We start from the raw sequence: 21,610 nt of genomic DNA, 5'->3' as shown, positions 1-21,610 counted from the left end.
AGCTGTTAAGTAAAAGCTTCTTCTTCTTCTTCTTTTTTTTTTTTTTTTTTTTTTAAGATTTATTTATTCATTAGACACAGAGAGATAGAGAGAGGCAGAGACACAGGAGGAGGGACAAGCAGGCCCATGCCGGGAGCCAGACGTGGGACTCGATCCCGGGACTCCAGGATCGAGCCCTGGGCCAAAGGCAGACGCAAAACCGCTGAGCCACCCAGGGATCCCCAGTAAAAGCTTTTTCTAAACATTGCAAATATATCCTTCTACGAATATGTTTCATAATTTAAGTTTTGTCAATGTGAGAATGACTGTACATTTGAGTAGTACTCCAAACATGCAGTAAATTTCAAATGACTCCATTTTAATATTGGATAGTTTTAATTTTACTGTACTAGTAAGATAGGTCAGCAGAAACCCTATCTTGAAAGTAAGATTAGTGCATATATTTGCTTAATGGAAATTTCCCCCAAAATCCAGGAATCTAAGCCTTCATAATATCTAACACTACTATTAGTTGGAATCCTCCCAACTACTAAGGCAAAAGAGTTAAAACCTTAGTCATTGCCAAGTTCTCAGTGTATTTCTTTGGATTGCCAGCTAGAAAATTCCATAGAAGTTTGCTAACCAGCCTTCTTCAAAATTCTCCCAAGTACCTCACCATTTGTGTTTAAGCATTGTTATTAAAAAGTTTGAGGGATGCTTGGGTGGCTCAGCAGTTGAGTATCTGCCTTGGGCTCAGGGTGTGATCCCGGGTCCTGGGATAGAGTCCCACATCAGGCTCCCTGCAGGGAGCCTGCTTCTCCCTCTGCCTATGTCTCTACCTCTCTTTCTGTGTCTCTCATGTATAAATAAATAAAATCTTTAAAAATAAAAAAAAAGTTTGAGTCAGATTTTTATTAATCCATTTATAAAGAATTACTGTAATTACTGTAGAACTCTATAATTATAAAATCACCTAACACAGAATTCCTTGCTGGCTTTTGCAGAAACCTCTTTAGAGTAATATATTGTATATATTCACACAAATGTAGATACATGCATATGATGTTGTGTTCTGGTGGGAGAGGCAGATCATGAAGTGACCCAACTTTACGAAGAATACATAGAAATTTATTTAGAAAAGGACCATATTTGCAATTAACTCCAAAATATCAAATGTGAGATGGCCATAATATTCTAATGACCAAGGAGCATGCATGTACACAACTGATTGGATTACTGCAATTTCAGAGTCATGAAATCTCACATGGTGACAACAGTAATAACAGTTATTAGGGGAAAAAAAACCCCACTAAGTCCTTATAGTAACTTTTGGAAGACATAAAATCAAGATCTTTTTGTTTTTCCACCTTCCTTTGTGAAGTTTTTATATCTCATTTTTTTTTTTTTTTTGGTAAAATGTTTCCAAATTCGTCTTCTCAGTATTTATTTAAAATGTCAAAACTTAAAACTGATGTGTATATATATATATATATATATATATATATATATATATTTTTTTTTTTGCTGCAAATGTCATGCATGTTCTGTTGGGTCAAGGATTAAAATTAAAACAAGATATCCTCTGTAGAGCAAATATATTTATTATGCACTTTCATATACATAGGGATTTTTGCTTAATATAATACAAGGAATAAAATAAAACTTTTACAATGTGAAATTCAATGTACATTTTAGGCTATTTACATACCCCAAACCAAGGAAAAAATAAAAAAAGAAAGCATTTGTCTGCAACTACATTTGCTGAGAAGTGTAAATGGAGAACATTAAGCAAAACAAACATTTGCATAGCCAAACAATATTGAGCAAATTATTTACTCCTGTTTTTAAAGTAGTGAATTTTTTTTGGTAAGGATTCCAGTAGGGGTGCGGAATGAGGAAGAGAGACACAAGATACTGGCTGTACTCTGCAGTACATGGGGGTTCCAGTCAATTTTCCTTCCAAAGCCTTTCCAACATATATTCAGATCTTAGTTTTTCTTTACTGTATTTTTTTTTTATCACTTCCCTTATTACCAGCTCATGACTTTTAGGGAATGGGCACAGATGGAATGTTAAAAAAAGTTATAAGCACATGGCATTATAGGTGTGTACTGACATCAGGTGATTTACAAAATTTAAACATTTTGATTTTTAAAATAGCTATTTAGACATTTTAAATTGAGGGGGCTATTTTTTTTTTACTCTTAATGAAGCAAAAGCCACATTCATTCATGTTATTCAATCCCCCACAAAAACAAATAGGCAAAGCAGGGCATCTTCAGCACCCTTATCATCCTTATCCTAACTAAAAGCCATTTCTTTCCTATTCCAAAACACAATACAAAAAAATCCAGAGGAGTACTTACTTGTGAAAATCATATTTTTCCAACATATTCTCTTCCTACCAACTGTTTCAAGTGTACATAATATGGATATGAAAACATTCAGCTCTTTGAAAAACATAAATCCCTTATGTAATGAGTCATATCTTTGCCCTTTGGCCACAAGGTGCATTTTTGTAAAAAACAATAAAATTAAATAAATACAATTCCAATAATTCAAAGTTATAGAAAAACTGGCAGCTTTCAGGGTTCTCTTTCTAAAGAAAAATACACCTAATAAGAAATTAGAGCTTCATCTTCTACAGTAATGTAAATGTACTGTATTTGAGATACGAGTAAGATTGGTTCTAATAATAGTATGTATTCATATTTATCAATAGAATCATTAACACTTTTAAGGCTACTTTGCAAGAGTCCTATTAAGTGTATTTAATAAATGTCCCATGGGGACAAAAATTCAATACTTGAAACATTCACATTCGAGTTATCAATATTGCCATGTCACCTTATTATCGATTGAACTTCTCTCCTATTCCTGATTATGACTTACCGATGACACAAACAAAATGTGTTTTGCTGACTTTAAAAAGTAAATTAGAAAATAAAAACCTTACACGAAGATTCAAGTGAAACACTTTTCACAACCAATTACACGTTTCTATTTCTGTGAACAATGCATCACATGTGTCCTTCATAGATGAGGATGACATTACTGATCTCTGTTACGAAGACCTTTGTTACTCAAGATTTTGCTCTAGTAGCAGTGTTTTTATGCTGAATCTCCAAATTCTCTTTCCTCATTCCTCTTTCTTATCAACAAATGCACATGGGAAAATAGAATTTCTGGGCTTTCTAAAATTCACGGGGCTTATCCAAAAATCAAACCCACAACAATGGCTTCTCAACAATAAATTCTAACCTTTCCAGGCATTACACAACCCACTTAAGTCAGCTCTGCTGGTTTAGAGTCCATCCAGGAGGCCCAGGCTATGGGTCCCCTGCTCATTTGGGCCAGTCACCTTGGTTTTCCTTGGTCATAGATTTCACCTTTAACCCTACCATCCAGTTATCCTGTGAGCAACTGGCCAAAGAAGAAAACAGGAAAGAGTATGTGGACAGAAAAGTGCAAATCTATCACTATCATTTACCAAAACTGAATTAAAAAAAAAATACACATGTGCTGTGACTGGCAGGTTAGTGGTGTCACCTGTGAAGGACCCACATATTACGTTCATTAGAAATATTCACCCAGCTACCACTAAAACTGCTTCCATTGATTTTGAGTGGGGGTTATTTTGGTCATTCAATGATTTACAAGATAGAAACAACTGAGAGAGAAGCCAGCATGAAATTTACACTGGTCAATTCTATTTAACTGGACAGGAGATAAGTGTGGTCGATGAATTGTTCAGGGATCAAAAATCTACCCTCAGGTGCATCTCCTTCTACGTACACTCGCCCTGAGGCACAGCCTTGTCCCTGAGAATCTCCATGCCTCAGAAATGATAGTCTGTCTTCTTGGAGGTGGACTGACTAGTGAGTGGAAGGTGAAATTGCATCCCAGTGAATGAAACAGAACTTTGTTCTGCCTATAGTCTGTTTTGTTCTTTCTTTCTTTCTTTCTTTTTTTCTTTCTTTCTTTCTCTCTCTTTCTTTTTTTCATCCTTAGCCAGAGATGAGGAGGATTCTACTGGGAAATTCAAATTTAAACTACTTAGAGCAGCTCCCTAAAACACTAGAATTATTTTTTAAAACTGTCAACAAACCATTTTTCACCTCAATGTGGCATTAAATAGAAACACATGTTCAACCAATGCTGAAGGTGTACTGAACATAAAATAGTTGCATGATTTATTTTATTGAGCAACATTTTTTAAGATACAAGAAACAAGCCATACACTACAACAATGCAAATGTGACTGAAACAATATGCTTACGTTTCGTTTGCCACTAAAAAGAAAAAAAAATAAATACAAAGAACACTGCCTTTTCGTATATAATTGATCATGGCACATGCACATTTATCAAATCTTAACTTAAATTTTTTTTCTCAGCTTTTATCAGGGAACTGCAGTACATACCTGCATTTAGAAACAAAAGTGCTTATTCTTGTGTAGTGAATACAAAGCACACAAAATGAAATTTTTTAAGCACAGAGGGTTACATTGAGAAGGCAGCCTTACTATTTAGGCACATTACAGTAATTAAGGTAACTGTACTGCAGATATCACATTCTTCATTTTTTTTTTCAGCAAATCAACAGGCATTTTATGTTTTCATCCAGTAGCTGAAGAACCACTCCAATCACAATGTCTTCTGTTTCACAGAATAGGAAACTAATGTAAAAGTTAAAAAAGAAATTAATTTCTACATTATACTTACTATATAACTCCATGTAGTTTTAAGACCATATATAATTATAAGTACATATAATTATATAATAGTATATATATATATATACATATATATATACTATGTGAAGCATAAAGTAGACACATCAATTAGAGATTCATTATTCAATTTAGAAATCACTTTTAAAGATTCCATACAATGTTTACCCTAATTCATGTGTTTTATTGTTTAATATAGATTTATACTTTGCCTTTACAAAAGATATCATTAGAGTTAGAGAGTTGTACCATCAGAACTAAATATTCTTAAAATAAATCACATTGCAGAATGAACTACTTTATACAAACTATTTTTGAATGAGATTTGACCAGTCATCCATCGATTCATATTGAAGGGTATTTACTATTAGAAAGCACAGGAAGTTTATAATTTATAATAATGCTTCACCTAAAATACCCCTAAAATATAGCTCCAAAGACAAAGAAGGGAAAGGAGGAAATATCAGTTTGCTAAAGTAAAGCGTACAATTCTGTTAGAGGATGAAAAATGATTAAGCAAAGTGGGATAAATATACTTGCAGTATAAATTAGCAAAGATTCCTAATGAAACCTTGGGATTTATCTCAATGGAGAGAAATGTGCTTCTGAAAAAGTATCTATTATATAAAATTACATATATACTTTCTCATTAACTTCCCCTATGTAAGTAGTGAAGCATCCATTGTAGTGGAAAGAAGTAAAAGGTTTTATTTAATAAATATGACTTTATTTTGATCTTTAAACATATAATTCTCATGTCTAAGTATACTAGGCCCTAAATGCCCTCTTACCAATACACCCAATTTATCATCTGCCCTCACCTATTCTTGGTGTGTGCAAATTTTACTCGGAAGATTCTTAAGAGATCTGTCATCATAAAAGCTACTTTGTGCTAAGTCTTTGACTTCTTCCAGGGTGAGAAAGAAGGAAATTAACATTGACTACCTGTCTACTAAGCACTACATACACTATTTTATTCAAATAAAAATGTGAATATTACAGAAATGGTCCTCTCCCCTCCATTACCATCAAAGAACTTTAAAGAGGGGAAATGACTGTCTCGAAAGAAATTCTTAATCAGAGATCCGTAAGTATAGTATATTCGTTCATTCATTTATTCATTCACTCATCCACTCGTCCATTCACTGACTCAATATATTTTCACTGAGAAAAGACTATAGGTCAAACAGTATTCCAAGTACGTGGAATATGGCAGAGAACAGATAAAAATCCCTTCTTTCACAGAGTTTACATTTTAGTTGGGAAGAGACAAATAATAAACATAAAATACATAATAATAAATAAAATACATAAAGTATGCTAAATAGTAAGTTCTTTGGATAACAAAAAGCAGGAAAGGAAAAGAATGGTGGTGGTGGGACAATTCAAATTCACAAGGAAGCTAAAGGCAGGTTTTGCTGAGAAAGAGGATGGCATCTGAATAGAGATTAGGTGAGGGAATTAGCCATGTGACTAGGAGGGAAAAAGAGTATCCTCAGTAAAGGGAACCATACTTTGGATAGTTTATTCTTTAGGTTGATGAAAAGTTACCTTTTATAACGGTGTTTCCTTTTTATAGTTGAAGCTAGGGTCAGAACCCTCAATCTGAAGCTTCAGGGCTTGCTTAAGGCTTAATTCCGTCTCTGAGGAAGGATATCCTTCTAACACTTCCTGATGCCCTCTGTCTTGTATTGTCCTCGGGACTGAAACTCTACCAAGAAAAACCTGGTTGCTCTGAAGATGATAATTTGGATTTGTCATTATTCCATTTCTCTTCTTCTGCTCCCCACTTTGTTGATGAATAAGAAACTGCTGCTGAGATCGACCAATTTCTTGCTGAGTCGAAGGTACCATAATTTTGCACTGAGATTCTGCTGGCATTTGTTTAGGTGGTGCACTAGTCCCAGATTTGGCTGGAGGCCCTCTTTTATCGAACTGAGTCATTTCATATTCTAAAACCTTTGGCTGTGAAGAATTATTTTGTTTAGCTTTTTTCCCAGGTGCTCCAGATTTGCTGGAATTTTCTGATTTCCCTCCTTTATTTGTTTTCGTCGACTTCAAACTGGGTTTTACCTGACTCCACTCAAATTCACTACTCGGTGAATTATGGCTCTGTCCCAAGGATTGTGTTGTGGAAGACGGAGAAACAATTGACTGTCGACTTCTACTGCGCGGCAATGAATGCTGCTGAATTTGTTCTGTAAACGACAGGCTATGAAAGCTATCAATGGGTACTGTTTGAGCTGTTGCTGTAGAGGAAGTGGTTCTCAAAGATGAATTTTTTGAGCTTTTCAGGGAATTATTTGACAATGATGACTTCTGACGATCGACTGTAGAATCTGGAGATTCTGAAGGAGAACTGAATGCGTGAGCTGGCCCATTAGGTAAACCACGCAGTGAAGGCTGCATATCCCCTCCACCAGTACTGCCAGAGCTATTTGATTTGATGGTTAACGACTGCATTTTTGAAGATACTGATTGCAGAGGTTTTTGCTCCATTGTATGAACGGGAGAGGGGGAACAGCCATTCAAACTAGACGCACCGTATTTTTCTAATAATTTGATTATTTGAGAATGTCCGTTTTTGGCTGCAACACGCATAGCAGTGCGTCCGAATTGATCAGCATGGTTTGGATCAGCACCGTGCTCTAATAAAACCTGCACAACATCAATGTGCCCTTCCTGGGCTGCAATACAGAGTGCAGTCGCACCCTGATTACAAGTGTGGTCAACTATGGCACCATGCTCGATCAGAAGCTGGACCACTTTTACATGGCCCTGCCAAGCTGCAGACTGCAAAGCAGATCTCTTTTCGTTGTCCGCAGCATTGATGTCAGCATGGTAGGTTATCAGAACCTGCACCATTTCCAAATGGCCTTGCCAGCAGGAAACATGAAGTGCTGTCCTTCCTTCGGCATCACTTGCTTCTACATTTGCACCATTTTCTAGAAAGTACTCAGCCATCGTAAGTTGGTTTTCTAGGGCCAAAATATAAAGCGTAGGCCTCCCATCAGCATCCTTGTAGTTAACGTCGGCTCCATGGCTAAAAAGTAATTCAACAATGTCCCTATGCCCTTCTAATGCAGCAACCCGCAGTGCATTTCTTCCATCGTAACCTCTTTGATCAATGTTGGATTTATTTTCTAATAATATTTGAACACAATCATAATGACCCTCTTGTGCAGCTAATATGAAAGGTATTCGTCCATCATTATCAATCTCATTTGTTCTAGCACCTTGTTCAATAAGTGCTTCACATATTAATCTGTGACCTTCAAAAGCTGCCATATGCAAAGGTGTCCACCCGGCATCATCTCTGTGATTTTCATCTAACCCTCTATCCAATAGAGTACGCACTACCTCAACATTTCCTTGGGCTGAAGCTATGCTGAGGACTGTCCTACCTTCACTATCGATGCTATCCACGGCTGCACCCCAAAACAAAAGCGTGTTTACAACTGAGGCATGGCCCATAGAAGCTGCCGCTAAAAGGGGTGTACGACCATTGTTATCTGTGTGGTCCACATCTGCTCCCCCTTCTAGAAGCAAGTCAACCACATCAACGTGTCCTTCATAGGCAGCTACCAGCAGTGGAGTCATGCCATCTTTATCACAATGATCTACTTCAGCACCTCGATCAATTAAAAGACTAACAACCGATGCATGTCCTTTACTTGCAGGCACACAGAGCGCAGCTACAGAGAGTGCAGTCCTGCCATCAACATCCTCATGATTCACTTCTGCTCCGTGGTCCAGCAGGTGTTCCACAATTTCTCTATGTCCCATGTATGCTGCTGCTATCAAGGCAGTTCTACCTTCATTATCAGCTTTGTTGACTTCAGCACCATGTTGTAGCAAATTCAGTACAATATCCTCATGTCCTCCCCAGGCTGCTGCTCTCAAAGCTGTTCGGCTATCAGCATCTGCACAATCCACTTTTACGCCAGCATAAAGTAGTGCAGAAACTACCTCAGTATGGCCACCCCACGCAGCAGATCTTAATGCTGTCCAACCATCTTGATCAGTATGATTAATATTTGCACCACACCCAATCAAACAATTAACCACCTTGGTATGTCCTTGTCTAGCAGCTAGGGTAAGTGGTGTATGTCCATGCGCATCTTCTATCTCTAAATCTGCTCCCCTGGAGACCAGTAAATTCACTACATCAAGATTGCCACTGTATGCAGCATTAGCCAATAATGTTCTTCCATTTGAATCACACTGATTTACTGAAGCTCCATTATCTAATAATGTCCGAATGGAATCCTCTCGTTCTAAGGCTTGTCGGACTATGCACGATGTGCGATCGTCTTCACTGTTGACGTGAGCACCAGCTTTAACCAACAGCTGTAGCACTTCTTGTTCCTTGGGAATTAGAGTAGACAGGGAATCTCTGACAGGTGTACCATTCCATATCATCCAGAGAGCTAACTCAGCTGTCTCCAACTGTAAGTTTGAGTTAATTAAATGCAATGCAAATTCTTGTGCTTCCAATGGTGTTAAATTCTTGGCTTGACAGGTATAACTCATGGCCAACATTCTGTGTCCTTCTGCTGCATTACATAAATACTTCTGAGTGCAGTGTTTCACATCCAGAAGCCACTCTGCAAAACTATAGTGAAACAGTATTTTAGTATTTCCTAGTCCATCAACAAGAAGTTTGGAGAGGACATCTAACTTACGTTGGAAGTCTTCCAAGGTTAATGACATATTTTTAGTCCATACTGCATGATATAATTCCGTGATGGTCAATGGCCGGCAGGCTGCAAGAATCACATTCAAAATGGGCTGAACTTTTGCAAACTGTTTCCTTACGAAAAGTCGCTGACACAGCCAGAGATATAGACCATTTAGAGTTCCTGGGATGTCACGAATCTCTCTTAACATAATAAAATTTTCTACAACTCCATCTAGAACTCGTTCTAGATAAAGAAAGCATCCGCTGCTTTTAATGTGCAGTTGATTTAACATCTCTGCGGTTTCTTTTGTGAGGTGTTGTCGCAAAGCTTCTTCTTGATCTAAACGATGAAGGATGTACTGCTGAACATCCTTAACAATGTATGCCTTCCGAAGGTCATCCAAGCTTATTTTCCGAAAACCTAGAGACAAAAAAGTGATGTCATCAGTTGAAAGTGATTACTGAAGTTGCCATATATTTGAAGAGGATGTCCTCAATATATAATAAACTAATAAGCAAATAAATCAATAACAAATCAATTAATATTAAGAAACATCTGAGCATGTATATACATATATATATTTTAAAGATTTTATTTATTCATGAGAGACAGAGAGAAGGCAGAGACATAGGCAGAAGGAGAAGCAGGCTCCTTGCAGGGAGCCCGATGTGGGACTCGATCCCAGAACTCCGGGATCATGTACTGAGCCAAAGGCAGATGCTCAACCGCTGAGCCACCCAGGCGTCCATATATATATAGATAGATAGATTTTAAGGATTATTTTAAAGATTTATTTTAGAGAGAGAAAATGAGAGAGAGCCCTCATGCATGAGTGGGGGCAGGGGCAGAAGGAGAGAATCCCTGATTCAAGCAGACTTCCTGATGAGCACAGATTCTACCCCAGGGCTTTGACCTCATGACCCATGAAATCATGACCAGAGCTGAAACCAAGAGTCAGCCACTTAACCGACTGAGCTGCCCAGGTACCACAATATCTATGAATATATAAATCAGTTTTCCTTCTGTAAAAACGCATTAGTGGCAGATAAACTATTTCATTTTCTGCTGTACAAGTGGAAATATTTCTTATCCTATTAGTGACTCAGGGCGCCTCTCAACTCTAATGACCAGATAGTAATCTTAACACTTAAAAGTCATACATACATACTCATGAAAGCATCTTGGTAAGATTTTCTGTACCCCCAAATGACTAAGGACAAAAAGTTGCCAGAAATAAAAACACTTGCTTATTTTTGCAAGCTGATCTTTTTCACATGAAAAATTTATGTATTTCCATCCACATAACTGAATGTACACTAGCCAGCCTTAATTATGGGACATTCAAACAGAGTATCACCTGTCACTACCTTTATATTACTACTATAAATACACTTTCATAAAGAATACACACAAAGTGCTTACAGTTTAAAAAAAAAGCTCTTCCAAATCTAAATGCTTAGTAATATTAATAATTCATATGTTCATCATTAATGATAGTTATCTATTCGGTAAAACAGAACTGAGAATACCTGTTAATAATTTGAGTATCTTGAGTTAAAGCTACTGAAAATATAACTGCTTTTTAAAAGTTGCAACTCCTAATCATTATATATGCGATTCTCTTTTATTATGAATATCCACAATTTAATACATTGCCATCAAAGCACTTTAACAAATTTTTATAAGGCTGAAAAGTGCTCAAAATTTTTAGAGGAATAAAAAACTGATTTACTGAAATGCTGGACCATTTCCCTGTTGAACCACTTTGTATTCTTACTGGAAATATTTCCCAGGGTATGAAACTTCTCAATGCTGCTGATAATAGAATGATAGAATGATACGATGTGTTCCAACCTTTATAACCTGATGCTCACTGAAATTATTTGTTATCCTCAAGAATCTGGGAGGGGAGGGTCTAGGAAAATAAAACCTAAAAGTACAACAATAAGAAAGTCAAATAAATTCTGGCATACTGATATATTAATAAACTATGTAGCCATTAAAATAGTTATTAAAAAGACAATATAGTGACAGTAAAAGGCTTACAAATGTCAAAAAGCAGGAAATCAAATTGATATAAGGAGGACCTCAATTAGGCAGGATAACATACACAGAATTTAACACATAATGTTAAGGAGTGGTTACTTATTACTATATCCCTGAAGGATGTTAATATTTGACTATGTTGTCATTTAAAACATTTTCCATATGGAGCATGTATTATTTAATAACCAGATAAAACAAATATGAAAATCTTCAAAAATACTAGCGGATTAATTTCTTTGTGCACAAAACAGTTTCAAATAGGCTATTTCCTTCAGTCCCATAACAAGTCCAATGCTGTTACCCCACAGTTATACCCTCATAGGCCGATTCTGATTAAGGGCCAAAGTAATTTTCATTAAATTAACTCTCACCTGAAGCCATTAATAACAATGCTGCTGGTTAGTGCAGTGAATACATCAGGAAAGAGAAAATCTCATTCCAAAAATGTTAAATTCTCAGATACGACTGGATGAAACTTATTTAGACCCAGTAAAAATCTTAATGATCCTTCTCTCTGGTGATACATCTACAAATTTTAATTCTGAATACACTCATTTCAAAACCCATAAATTTCAACTTAAAACAGTGAAAAGCAGAAAGAAATATGTAGGACATAGGCAAGGAGAACTGAGAAAAATCTAGGAAAAAAGTTAAATAAATGAAATATGCTATGTTCGTAGATGGAAAGAAAGCACTTTGTAGATTTCAAATTTCTCCTATATTCAAAGTTTTAACCAAATTTAATATTTTTTATTTCATTAACAGAATTCTTAAAAGTATGCTATTAAAGCCAACCTGGAGGAACAGAAGTAAAACTATATAATTTAGAATAAAATATTGGTGACAAAGAGGGCTGGGAAGTAACTGTACAAAAAAAAAAAATTTAAATATTAAACCAATGTGGGATTCCCCCAAAATGCCAACAGATGGTTCAGAAGATAAGACAGATAATTTAGAAATATGTCAGTAACACATCAACAAACATACACTTACCGGTAAACATTTTAGTAACAGCCTTACTCTGTTTTCGGGCAGAACACAGAAGCAATAGCCATGGTGGAAAGAACTCATGGTGACCAGCTAAAAGTTCTGCAACAGTTCCAGATAAGCTGGTAGACGTCTGTTCACCTTCAGTAATGTTACACCCTTCATCAACAGAATCAACAAGTAGATATAGGCTTTGCTGAGGAGGCTTCATTCCCAAAAGAGGGAGAAGAACACATCTGTAAAACACACCCGTATGAACATTTTGAGTATTGTTGGCTATGATGTTTAGTTTATCACTCAAACATTAGTAATACTGGTTATAAATATGTTTTAACAATAAACTAAATTTTAGAATACAAATATTGTACAAGCTTTAGTTCCTCACTTTATGAATACTCATCCTAAATAGTTCACATTTTCAGTAACACTTTCCACCTTAAAGTATGTGAGAGTGTGCGTGTATCAGTAATTCAGCATAAAAATAAGGAGGACAGTAGGAATGTCAGGAAACTAGATTTCAGTGTTCCCTTCCTGATTTTTTTCAGTCACCAGTAAAAAGCTTGAATTGCTTATAACCAAGTTAAAATGTGTTGCAAAGGATAAAGAAAAAAAGAAAACAACTTTGGGGACTGCTTTAATAAAAAGAAAATATCGGGCAGCCCAGGTGGCTCAGCAGTTGAGTGCTGCCTTCAGCCCAGGGCATGATCCTGGAGACCGGGGGTCGAGTCCCACGTTGGGCTCCCTGCATGGAACCTGCTTCTCCCTCTGCCTGTGTCTCTGCCTCTCTCTCTCTCTCTCTCTGTGTGTGTCTCTCATGAACAAATAAATAAAATCTTAAAAAAAAAAAAGAAAGAAAGAAAGAAAGAGAGAAAGAAAATATCAAGTATCCTACAGAATTTAGAAATGTTTTATCATTATTTCTCTTACAAAATGACTGCAGGTTATACTGGCGTATCACACACAAATTTTACTTGAAAAGACAGTACAAAGATAAATTACTATAATCTAGATCCCATTTGGGACCATTTGGTGTATGTTCAAATTTCAATGTAAAGGACAACTTATTAGGTTTAATTCAACAAACAAAGCATTTCCTACTCATAATTTATACTGCATATCAATGTAACATTTTCATAACTGAAACAATGCTCATTCATTTTCAACAAATATTTACTTAAGCATGTCATGTACTGAATAAGGCACTGAAAGGGACATAATCCATTTAGTTATGAATACCAAATATTTATAGATAATCCTTCCTACGACTCTCTTAAACTTTAAATCTAATTTATCAGTATGTCCTATCAATATTTCTTTACAAAAATCTCTCAAACCCACCTCAGTCTGTAACATTAACCCCCTACTCCACACCACCATCGTCTCTCTCTCACCTGGACTGTCAAACTCTCCTGTATGTTCTGTATGTTACTTGTCTCCAGCCACTCCCCAGAGTTCCTACTGCAGCCAGAGAAACTTTTTACAATACTACTCCAGCCACACTAGCCCTCTTTCAATGACTTTTATTATATACAATCACATGAGGACCTTTTCATTTGCAGTTTTCTCTACCTGAAATGTGCTTTTTTCTCTTTATGTAATTAATTCATCCTTAATCTTCAACTGTAAACCTGAGAGTCACTTTTCCAAGACTGAATCCCTATAATATGCTTTCACGGTATTAAATATTCCTTTCAAAACACTATCCAATTTGCAATGTTAGGCTTACTAATTCAATGTCATTAATCCTGGTTTCTTCCTTTACGCTGTAAGCATCAAGAAAACAGGGACTATGTCAGTTTTGCCCAGGATAATGTACCCCGAGACTTAGCATAGTGCTGTGCCCATAATAGATCCTAAATAAAGACTTGACATTGTTGTAGTCTAGAATGGAAAACAGGAAACTTCAAAGCAGTGTTCCCAGTGCTATGGTAAACAGCAGTAACATTACTAACGTGGTAAATAAGAAATGACCAACTCAAGGGAAGTAGAGAGGAAAGGCAGAGGATGTCAGAGAAATATCCAAATATTAGGTGCTCAAGATGAATTAAGTTTTGAAGAACCAATTATAACTTTCCAGGAATTGTAATAAACTTACAATAAATTTACAATAAAATACAATGAAGGGGGAAGCCAGGCAACCCTGACAGAAGGAATATGCTAAATATGGGAAAATTTACTTTCCTGTATCTTATGTATATATTTCCTGTATTAGGAGAACAAAGAAGGTTGATGAAAAACCAATACTATAGTTAATATATGTATTATAGTATTTAACATATTATATAGTAAGTACTATCATCACTGCCAGTTGAGAAATAACACACAGTGCTGTGAGAGTACACAGAAGGCCAACCTAACTTACATTTGATAGGGACAGGGAGGGGAGAGAGCTTGGGAAGACAAAAAAAAAAAAAAAAAAAAAAAAAGGAGCTTCATAAGGAGAAAGAGCTAGGGTAGGGATAACACACAGAACCCCCATTTCCTCCCCCAAAAGTCTAGTTGAGGCAACCTCACCTGCAAAGTCCTGAAAAGAGAAAGACCATTGAACAAAGTATGGAAGAGAAGAGTTAGGACAATGCATAAATACTGGGCTTTATAAACTTTATTATGAAATTTGGAGTACGACCTAAGGGTATTAGGGTATTAATGAGCCACTGAAGTATTTTAAGCAGGAAATTGATATGTTTATATTTGTGTTTATAAAGATAACTGGCTATACTTGAAGGAGAGCCTGAAGCAGGGTTAAGTCTACAAGGGAAGAGTGACATGGAAGGCCACTGCTTATAAAAAAGGGGAGGGCACCACTGCTAACTTCCATTCACTGTTCTATATGCTTTCAGTAGTTTACATATCCATTAACTCATCAGATTCTCACATTAACTCTTTAAGATGGTACTATTATAATTACCCATTTCCAGATGAGGAAATCAAAGCAACATGAGGATAAATCATTTGACCTAAGTTAAAGGAAGGGATTCAAGTCTAAGGACTGACTCCAGAAACTACACAAGGTGCCAATTCATCCGGTTTGCCTGGGACTTTCTAAGTTTTAAGCACTGAGTCTAGAAACTAGCTGCCCTTCCTCCTCCCACGCCCCCACCTCCTGGGCAAACCAGGTGGTCAGTCACCCTAATCTATACTCTTAACCATTAGGGGCTTCTAATAATTATAGCACATATTGTAAGGATTTGAGGGAAATCTGGCAGGTGAAATTGATGGGATATGATTATTTCATGGCTTTTGCTCACTCTAGGTTGTTGGCTCTTTTCCTAGTTTCTTATAATAGCAACTGAAATAATTGTTTCATACTTTTCTTCTAATATGATCCTTTAATACTGTGTATTCCTTTCTAAGTATTTTCAATATCATCTAGCTCAAAATAATTTCCCTTTGATTCCTTCTTTCAATTATAGGTTATTTAGAAGTGAGCTCTATAGTTTTCAAATATTTGGGGATTTCCCAGGGTTTTTTATGTTGTTATTATCATCATTTATTTCAACTGTGATCAGATAACACACTTTGTATAACAGGCATGCCCTTAAATTTATTAAGATCTGTTTTGTGGCCCAGAATATATCTATCTTAGTAAAAGTTGTATGGGCACCTGAAAAGAATGTGTACTCTGCTTGTTGGGTAGACTGTTCCACAAATGTCAATTAGGTCAATTTGGTGATAGTATTATTCAATTGTTCTTACTGATCTGCTGTTTATTTGCTCTATCAATTACTGAAAGGAGAGGTTAAAAGATCAGAATGTAAATGCAGATTTATCCATTTCTTCTCGAAATTGTATTAATTTTTGATATTTTGAAGTTATGTTATTAGGAATAAACAGTTATGATTGTTACATCCTTTAGGAATTGATCACTGTATCATTATGAAATGCTCCCCTCTTATGCCTGGTAATATTCTTTCCTTCAAAGTTTACGTCCCTTGAAATTAATGTAAGCTTTTCCTTTTGTAGGGTTGGCAGGGTATATATTTCCTCATTCTTTTTCATGTAGACTATATGTCTCTTTCTATACAAAGCATACTGTAGGCAACATATAATTAGATCTTACATGTTTTATGCAATCAAACTGCCATTTTAGTTAGGATATTTACAATTTATATTTAATATGATTACTGATATACTTCAGTATATCAGTAGTAACTGACAAAATATTCTCCTCAAAAATTACATCTATATTCACAAAGCTATGTAAGAGTGCCTGTTTAATTTTTCCACAGATGCATAGAAAATGGCATCATTATAGTCTTAGTTTACATTTGCCTATCATGAGGCCAATCACATTCACATATGCCTAGGAGTCATAGTTTTTTTTTCTTTAAATTGTGTCTTCATATTCCTTTACCCATTTTACAAAAGACTGTCAATTTTTCTTTTAGGGACGCCTTAGTATTAAAGAAGTACATTTGTTGCTAATTTTCCCCCACTATTTGTTATTTTTCTTTTTGGCTTTTCAAAGTATTTTTTAACATGCAGTTTCTTTCTTTGTTTTTATGTAGATAATAAATCAGAGCTTTTTTTTTATGATTCCTGAGTTTTATGTCACTTTTCTGAGGGTACTCCCAACTTTATGCTTAAAAAACATTTCCTCATGTCTTCTTCAAAAGCTTTGAATACTTTATTTTTACTTTTTAATCAAATTAATTTTGACATAAAGATGTGACCTAGGGTTCCAATTTATTTTTCCATATGGCTGCAGAGATATTCCAAAACTATTTATGAAATTATCTTTCTCCTATTGATTTGAAATATCTCCCTTTTCACAGAGTTAAGTCCTAATATATATTTTGGATATATTTCATTTCATTCTGTTGTCTTACCATCTCTTTTCCAAGCACTTTGATTTCTGCTTCATGTAATAGTTTAACTCCAGCAATTGCTTATTAATTACATTTTCATTTAAGGCTATATGATGTTTGGCCACGCATTTCTTTTGTTCCATGGCAACATTTTTCCAGTGAGAGTTTTCTGTGCTCGGTTTCTCAGATTCCTTCCTCTTTTGTTCCTGAGATATATTTTTAAATATCTGTGACAGCTCTTCTTCAGTAGGATAAGTTCCCTCTGGACCAGCAATTGCAGGTTAGTGTATCCAGTGTCCAGGCTTGTAAGAATTCTCCTTATGACTCAGTTACAGGCATGAAAAAGGCCTTTGAGCTTCTACTTCTCCCCAGCCAATTAAGACCAGAAGCTGTGGGGATACACACATGAGGCATGGTTTCTCACCACAAACCTCTCCTGAACTACCCCCAAATGTCTGACTCACTCTTCTCTGCCCTCTTTGTTCTTCCTTTCTGCCTAACTGGGTCCAGGGGAGCTTTTAGTACGTAAGTCTTTAACCTGTCTCCATGGTTCCAAATAAGAGCTTTCATACTCTTGATGATATTCAGGGTATGGACTTATTTTAAAGAATAAATGTTCTGCTAGTTTTGTCTGCATCTCAATTTGATGTTAACTTCCATGTTATATTGAGGTTTGGGCTTATAGCTCTTTTATCATTTTACTTCCTTGCTTTTGTACTATTTTCCATGTCTTACTCAATCATATTACAACCAGAAGCCAGTTTATGGCTTTAAAAATGTTAAGCTATTTTTTCTAGTCTTGACCTCACCTAAATCTCAAAAGTAAAAATCCCCCAAACTATCTATCCCTGTGGATACCCCATATGCATCTCAAATTTAAATGTTTAAAGAAGTATCCTCTCAATTTTTCCTCCCAAATACATTCTTCTCCACCTGCCTTCTCCATGTCACTTAATGTATCTTATCATCCCCTAATTTCTTTTTTTAAGATTTTATTTATTTGAAAGAGACGGAGAGAAACAGAAAAAGGAGGGGGGGGAGAGAGAGAGAGAGAGAGAGCGCTTGTGCAGACAAATATGGGGGTGGGGGGGAGAAACAGGCTCCCTGCTGGGCAGAGAGCCCAACACAGGGCTCCATCTCAGGACCTTGGAATCATGACCAAAGCCAAAGGCAGATGCTTAACTGACTGAGCTACCCAGGTGCCCAATCATCCCCTAGTTTCTTAAGTCAAAAATCATAGGTTTCATTCCTGAGTTCTCCCTCTTGCTCCAGCCACAATGCTCTCCTTTCAGTTCTAACATCAAACATGTCTTTTACTCCTGAAGGACACCTTCCCTAATCACCATGTCTTAAGAAGACTTTGTCATCACTTACTACTGCTACTCTAAACACTGCATCTCAACTGTCTTCTTTGTAGCAGTTATATTCTCAAATTAATTTATTGCATTATTTGTGTAAGTTGTAAGGCTAAGTGAAGCTCTTTCCACCTCCGTATCCCCTCCTCTAGGATTTGGCTTTCTTCTCCTACCACACTAAGCTACTCTTTTTCATATCTTCTCAACCTTTCAATTTTGAAATATATCAATATCCAGATCTTGGATCTTCTCTTTACCTATTTATATTCACTTTTTACATAAGTTTATTAATGCCCTTAAGTACCATCTATATGCCACTGAAAACCAAATTTATATACACAGCCAGGAACTTTTTTTTCTGAATCTAGACTTGTGAATCTAACTACTTACTCAACTTCTCTGCTTAGATATCTAATGTTGAATATATATTAAAACCCAAACTTCAGACCTCTAAACCTCATCTTGTGTTTCCCTTAGTCTTTTCCATTTCAGTAAAGGGCAATCCCATTCTTCCAGTTTCTCAGAACCATAATTTTACTTCTCTTTGTTCTCTTCTTTTTTTTTTTTTTTCTTTTTTTTTCTTTGTTCTCTTCATACTCCACATCCAGTGTGCTTTCAGATCAATCTTAAAAATAATCAAAACACAATAATTCTCACTACCTCCACCACTCTACCCAAGTCCAAGCACCACTGCCTCTTACTTCCATTACTGCACTAATCAGGTACTTATTGCCTTGCTTCCACCTTCACCAAACTAGTTCTCAACTAAGTAGCCGACATGATACTTTAAAATCTTAAGCTAGATGTTACTATGCTGTTTAAAAGACCTGATGTCTTCCAAACTACTAATAGTGAAAATAAATGTACATGTTGTACTTACAACAGCCTCAAAGTCCACACATTGTATGGATCCTATTTCTCTACTTGACTCCTTTTTTTTTTTTTTTTTTAAGATTTTATTTATTTATTCATGAGAGGCACAGAGAGAGAGAGAGAGAGAGAGGCAGAGACACAGGCAGAGGGAGAAGCAGGCTCCATGCAGGGAGCCCGATGTGGGACTCGATCCCAGGTCTCCAGGATCACGCCCTGGGCTGAAGGCAGTGCTGAACTGCTGAGCCACCCGGGCTGTCCCCCAAATTCCTAATGTTTTAAATTAAAATATATTATTCCTCAGTCAAGAAATAGTTACTGAGTCTCTACTATATTCTATGCCCTGGAGATATAAAGGGAACAAGACAGGTAAATAGTCTGCTCATTCCAGTAGGTAGGCATAAAGTCAAAGTAAACAAATGGCACAAAATAATTTCAGATCACGAGAGACACTGAAAACTAAGGAATGAAGAAAACAAAAGTGTGATGATCTGATTTAAGAAACTGACTGGGTAGGAGACTTCTTAAAGATGTGATGTAAAGGAAAGGCTCTCTGAGGAGGTAATATTAAAGCTGGCATCTAAGTGATATCAGAGCAAGTAGTCACATACAACTACTGGCTGGAATTTGACCTATTTCAGAACATAACAAGGGTAATGATGTGGATAAAGAGCAATGAATAAGGATGAAAGTGGTACAAGCTGAGGTCAAACTCTAGGCAAGACTGGATCATGTAAGTTTATATTTTACTCTAAAGGTAGTGAGAAGCCATTGGCAGATTTTAAGCAGGTAATTAATACGATCTGATACTCCAACTGGTTTGTGAAGGTAAGAGGGACAACAACAGCAACAGGAAGACCATATTGGGAGGCTAGTGCAGGAGTCTATGCAAGAAAGAACAGAAGTAGTAGAAATGGGGCTGCATAGAGGTGAAGACATTTGTTTTATCACTGAAATAAAACAAAAAATAGTTAATGGATTGAATGTAGGGGATGAGTCAAATTGAGGAATCAATGATTTCTAAATTTTTGATGAAAATTATGGATTTTGTACGTGAAGTATTATTTCCTTAGCTTTTTTACTGTTAGCTATTTTTACAATAGTGGTATAGTATTGGTTCCACACCTCTAGCATTCTCCTTGAACCAAGAAGCTAGCCACAACATGTCCTTCTCATGGTGATAGTACAAACAAAGAGGATAAACCCAACTACTCATGCACATTTTAAGCCTCTGTTTGAATCATGTCTACTGACATCGCACTGGCCAAAGCAAATCACATGGTTGAACCAAACGGAAAAAGTCAGAGAAGTATATTTCTCCTCTGGTAGAAGGACCTGCAATATCATATAGCAAAGACCAAGAGTACATGGAGAGATGAAGAACAAAAACAAATCAATCTATCACAGTTTCTATGTATTCAAATCATGAGTCATAATTGTAAAAGGTCTGTAACTTCTGGAAAGCTCCAAATCTTTCTTCTAGATAACCGCAAGATATAATTAGTTCTCCTAATTAATACTTATTTATTAAGCAATTATATGAGCACTTAAAATTCTATTTTATTACCAATGGCTATATTTAATTATGCATGTACACAGTAAAAAAACAATAACAGTAGAATATTTCTCAGATTAGAATAGCACGAAAGACAAAAAAACTGAAAAAAAGTAAGACAATTATATATAGTATGGTCAAAGACATAATGAGAACAACGGTAGGGTAAATAGGCAACCAATCAGAATATACTTAAAAATGTATTTTTTAAAATGTAAGCTCTATGCCCAACATGGGACTTGAACTCACAACCTTGGAAATCAAGAGTCAAATGCTTTACTGATCGAGCCAGTCAGATACCCCTTAGAGATATTTTTAAGGGCAGAAAAGCATCTACTTCATAAATTCAAGCCTCTACCATATGGAAACCATTTTATTTCATAACATTTTTTAAAAACTGCAAACATGCTAAAAACAAAGTAAAAACAAAACAAAACCACCTAAGAAGAAAATAATCTACAATATATATATAATAAAAAATCCATACCTTTATTATACATACATGAAGTTCTCACTCAACACTGAGAAAAGTAAGAATATTCTTACTTTTCACATCTCCTACTAGCTTTAACACTCCTACATGCTTAAAATGTTTA

General features: G+C 36.0%; 1 protein-coding gene across 1 annotated transcript in view; it reads right to left on the bottom strand.

Annotated features, from left to right (window-relative positions):
- Positions 1 to 1,562: 1,562 nt before the first annotated feature.
- Positions 1,563 to 21,610, bottom strand: part of ANKRD50 (ankyrin repeat domain containing 50) — a 30,949-nt gene continuing 10,901 nt past the window's right edge. The window contains exons 3-5 of the mRNA XM_072755292.1: positions 12,433 to 12,662; positions 6,263 to 9,813; positions 1,563 to 4,657 (exon numbers count right to left, since the gene is read on the bottom strand). Of these exons, the coding sequence (XP_072611393.1) occupies positions 6,266 to 9,813; positions 12,433 to 12,662 (3,778 nt within the window). The 3' untranslated portion in view covers positions 1,563 to 4,657; positions 6,263 to 6,265. The remainder of the gene's footprint in view (positions 4,658 to 6,262; positions 9,814 to 12,432; positions 12,663 to 21,610) is intronic.

The sequence above is a fragment of the Vulpes vulpes genome, chromosome 4, assembly GCF_048418805.1.
Source record: "Vulpes vulpes isolate BD-2025 chromosome 4, VulVul3, whole genome shotgun sequence".
NCBI lineage: Eukaryota > Metazoa > Chordata > Mammalia > Carnivora > Canidae > Vulpes > Vulpes vulpes.
Note: the sequence above shows the minus strand (reverse complement) of the source record. Positions and strands in the feature narration are given on the sequence as shown.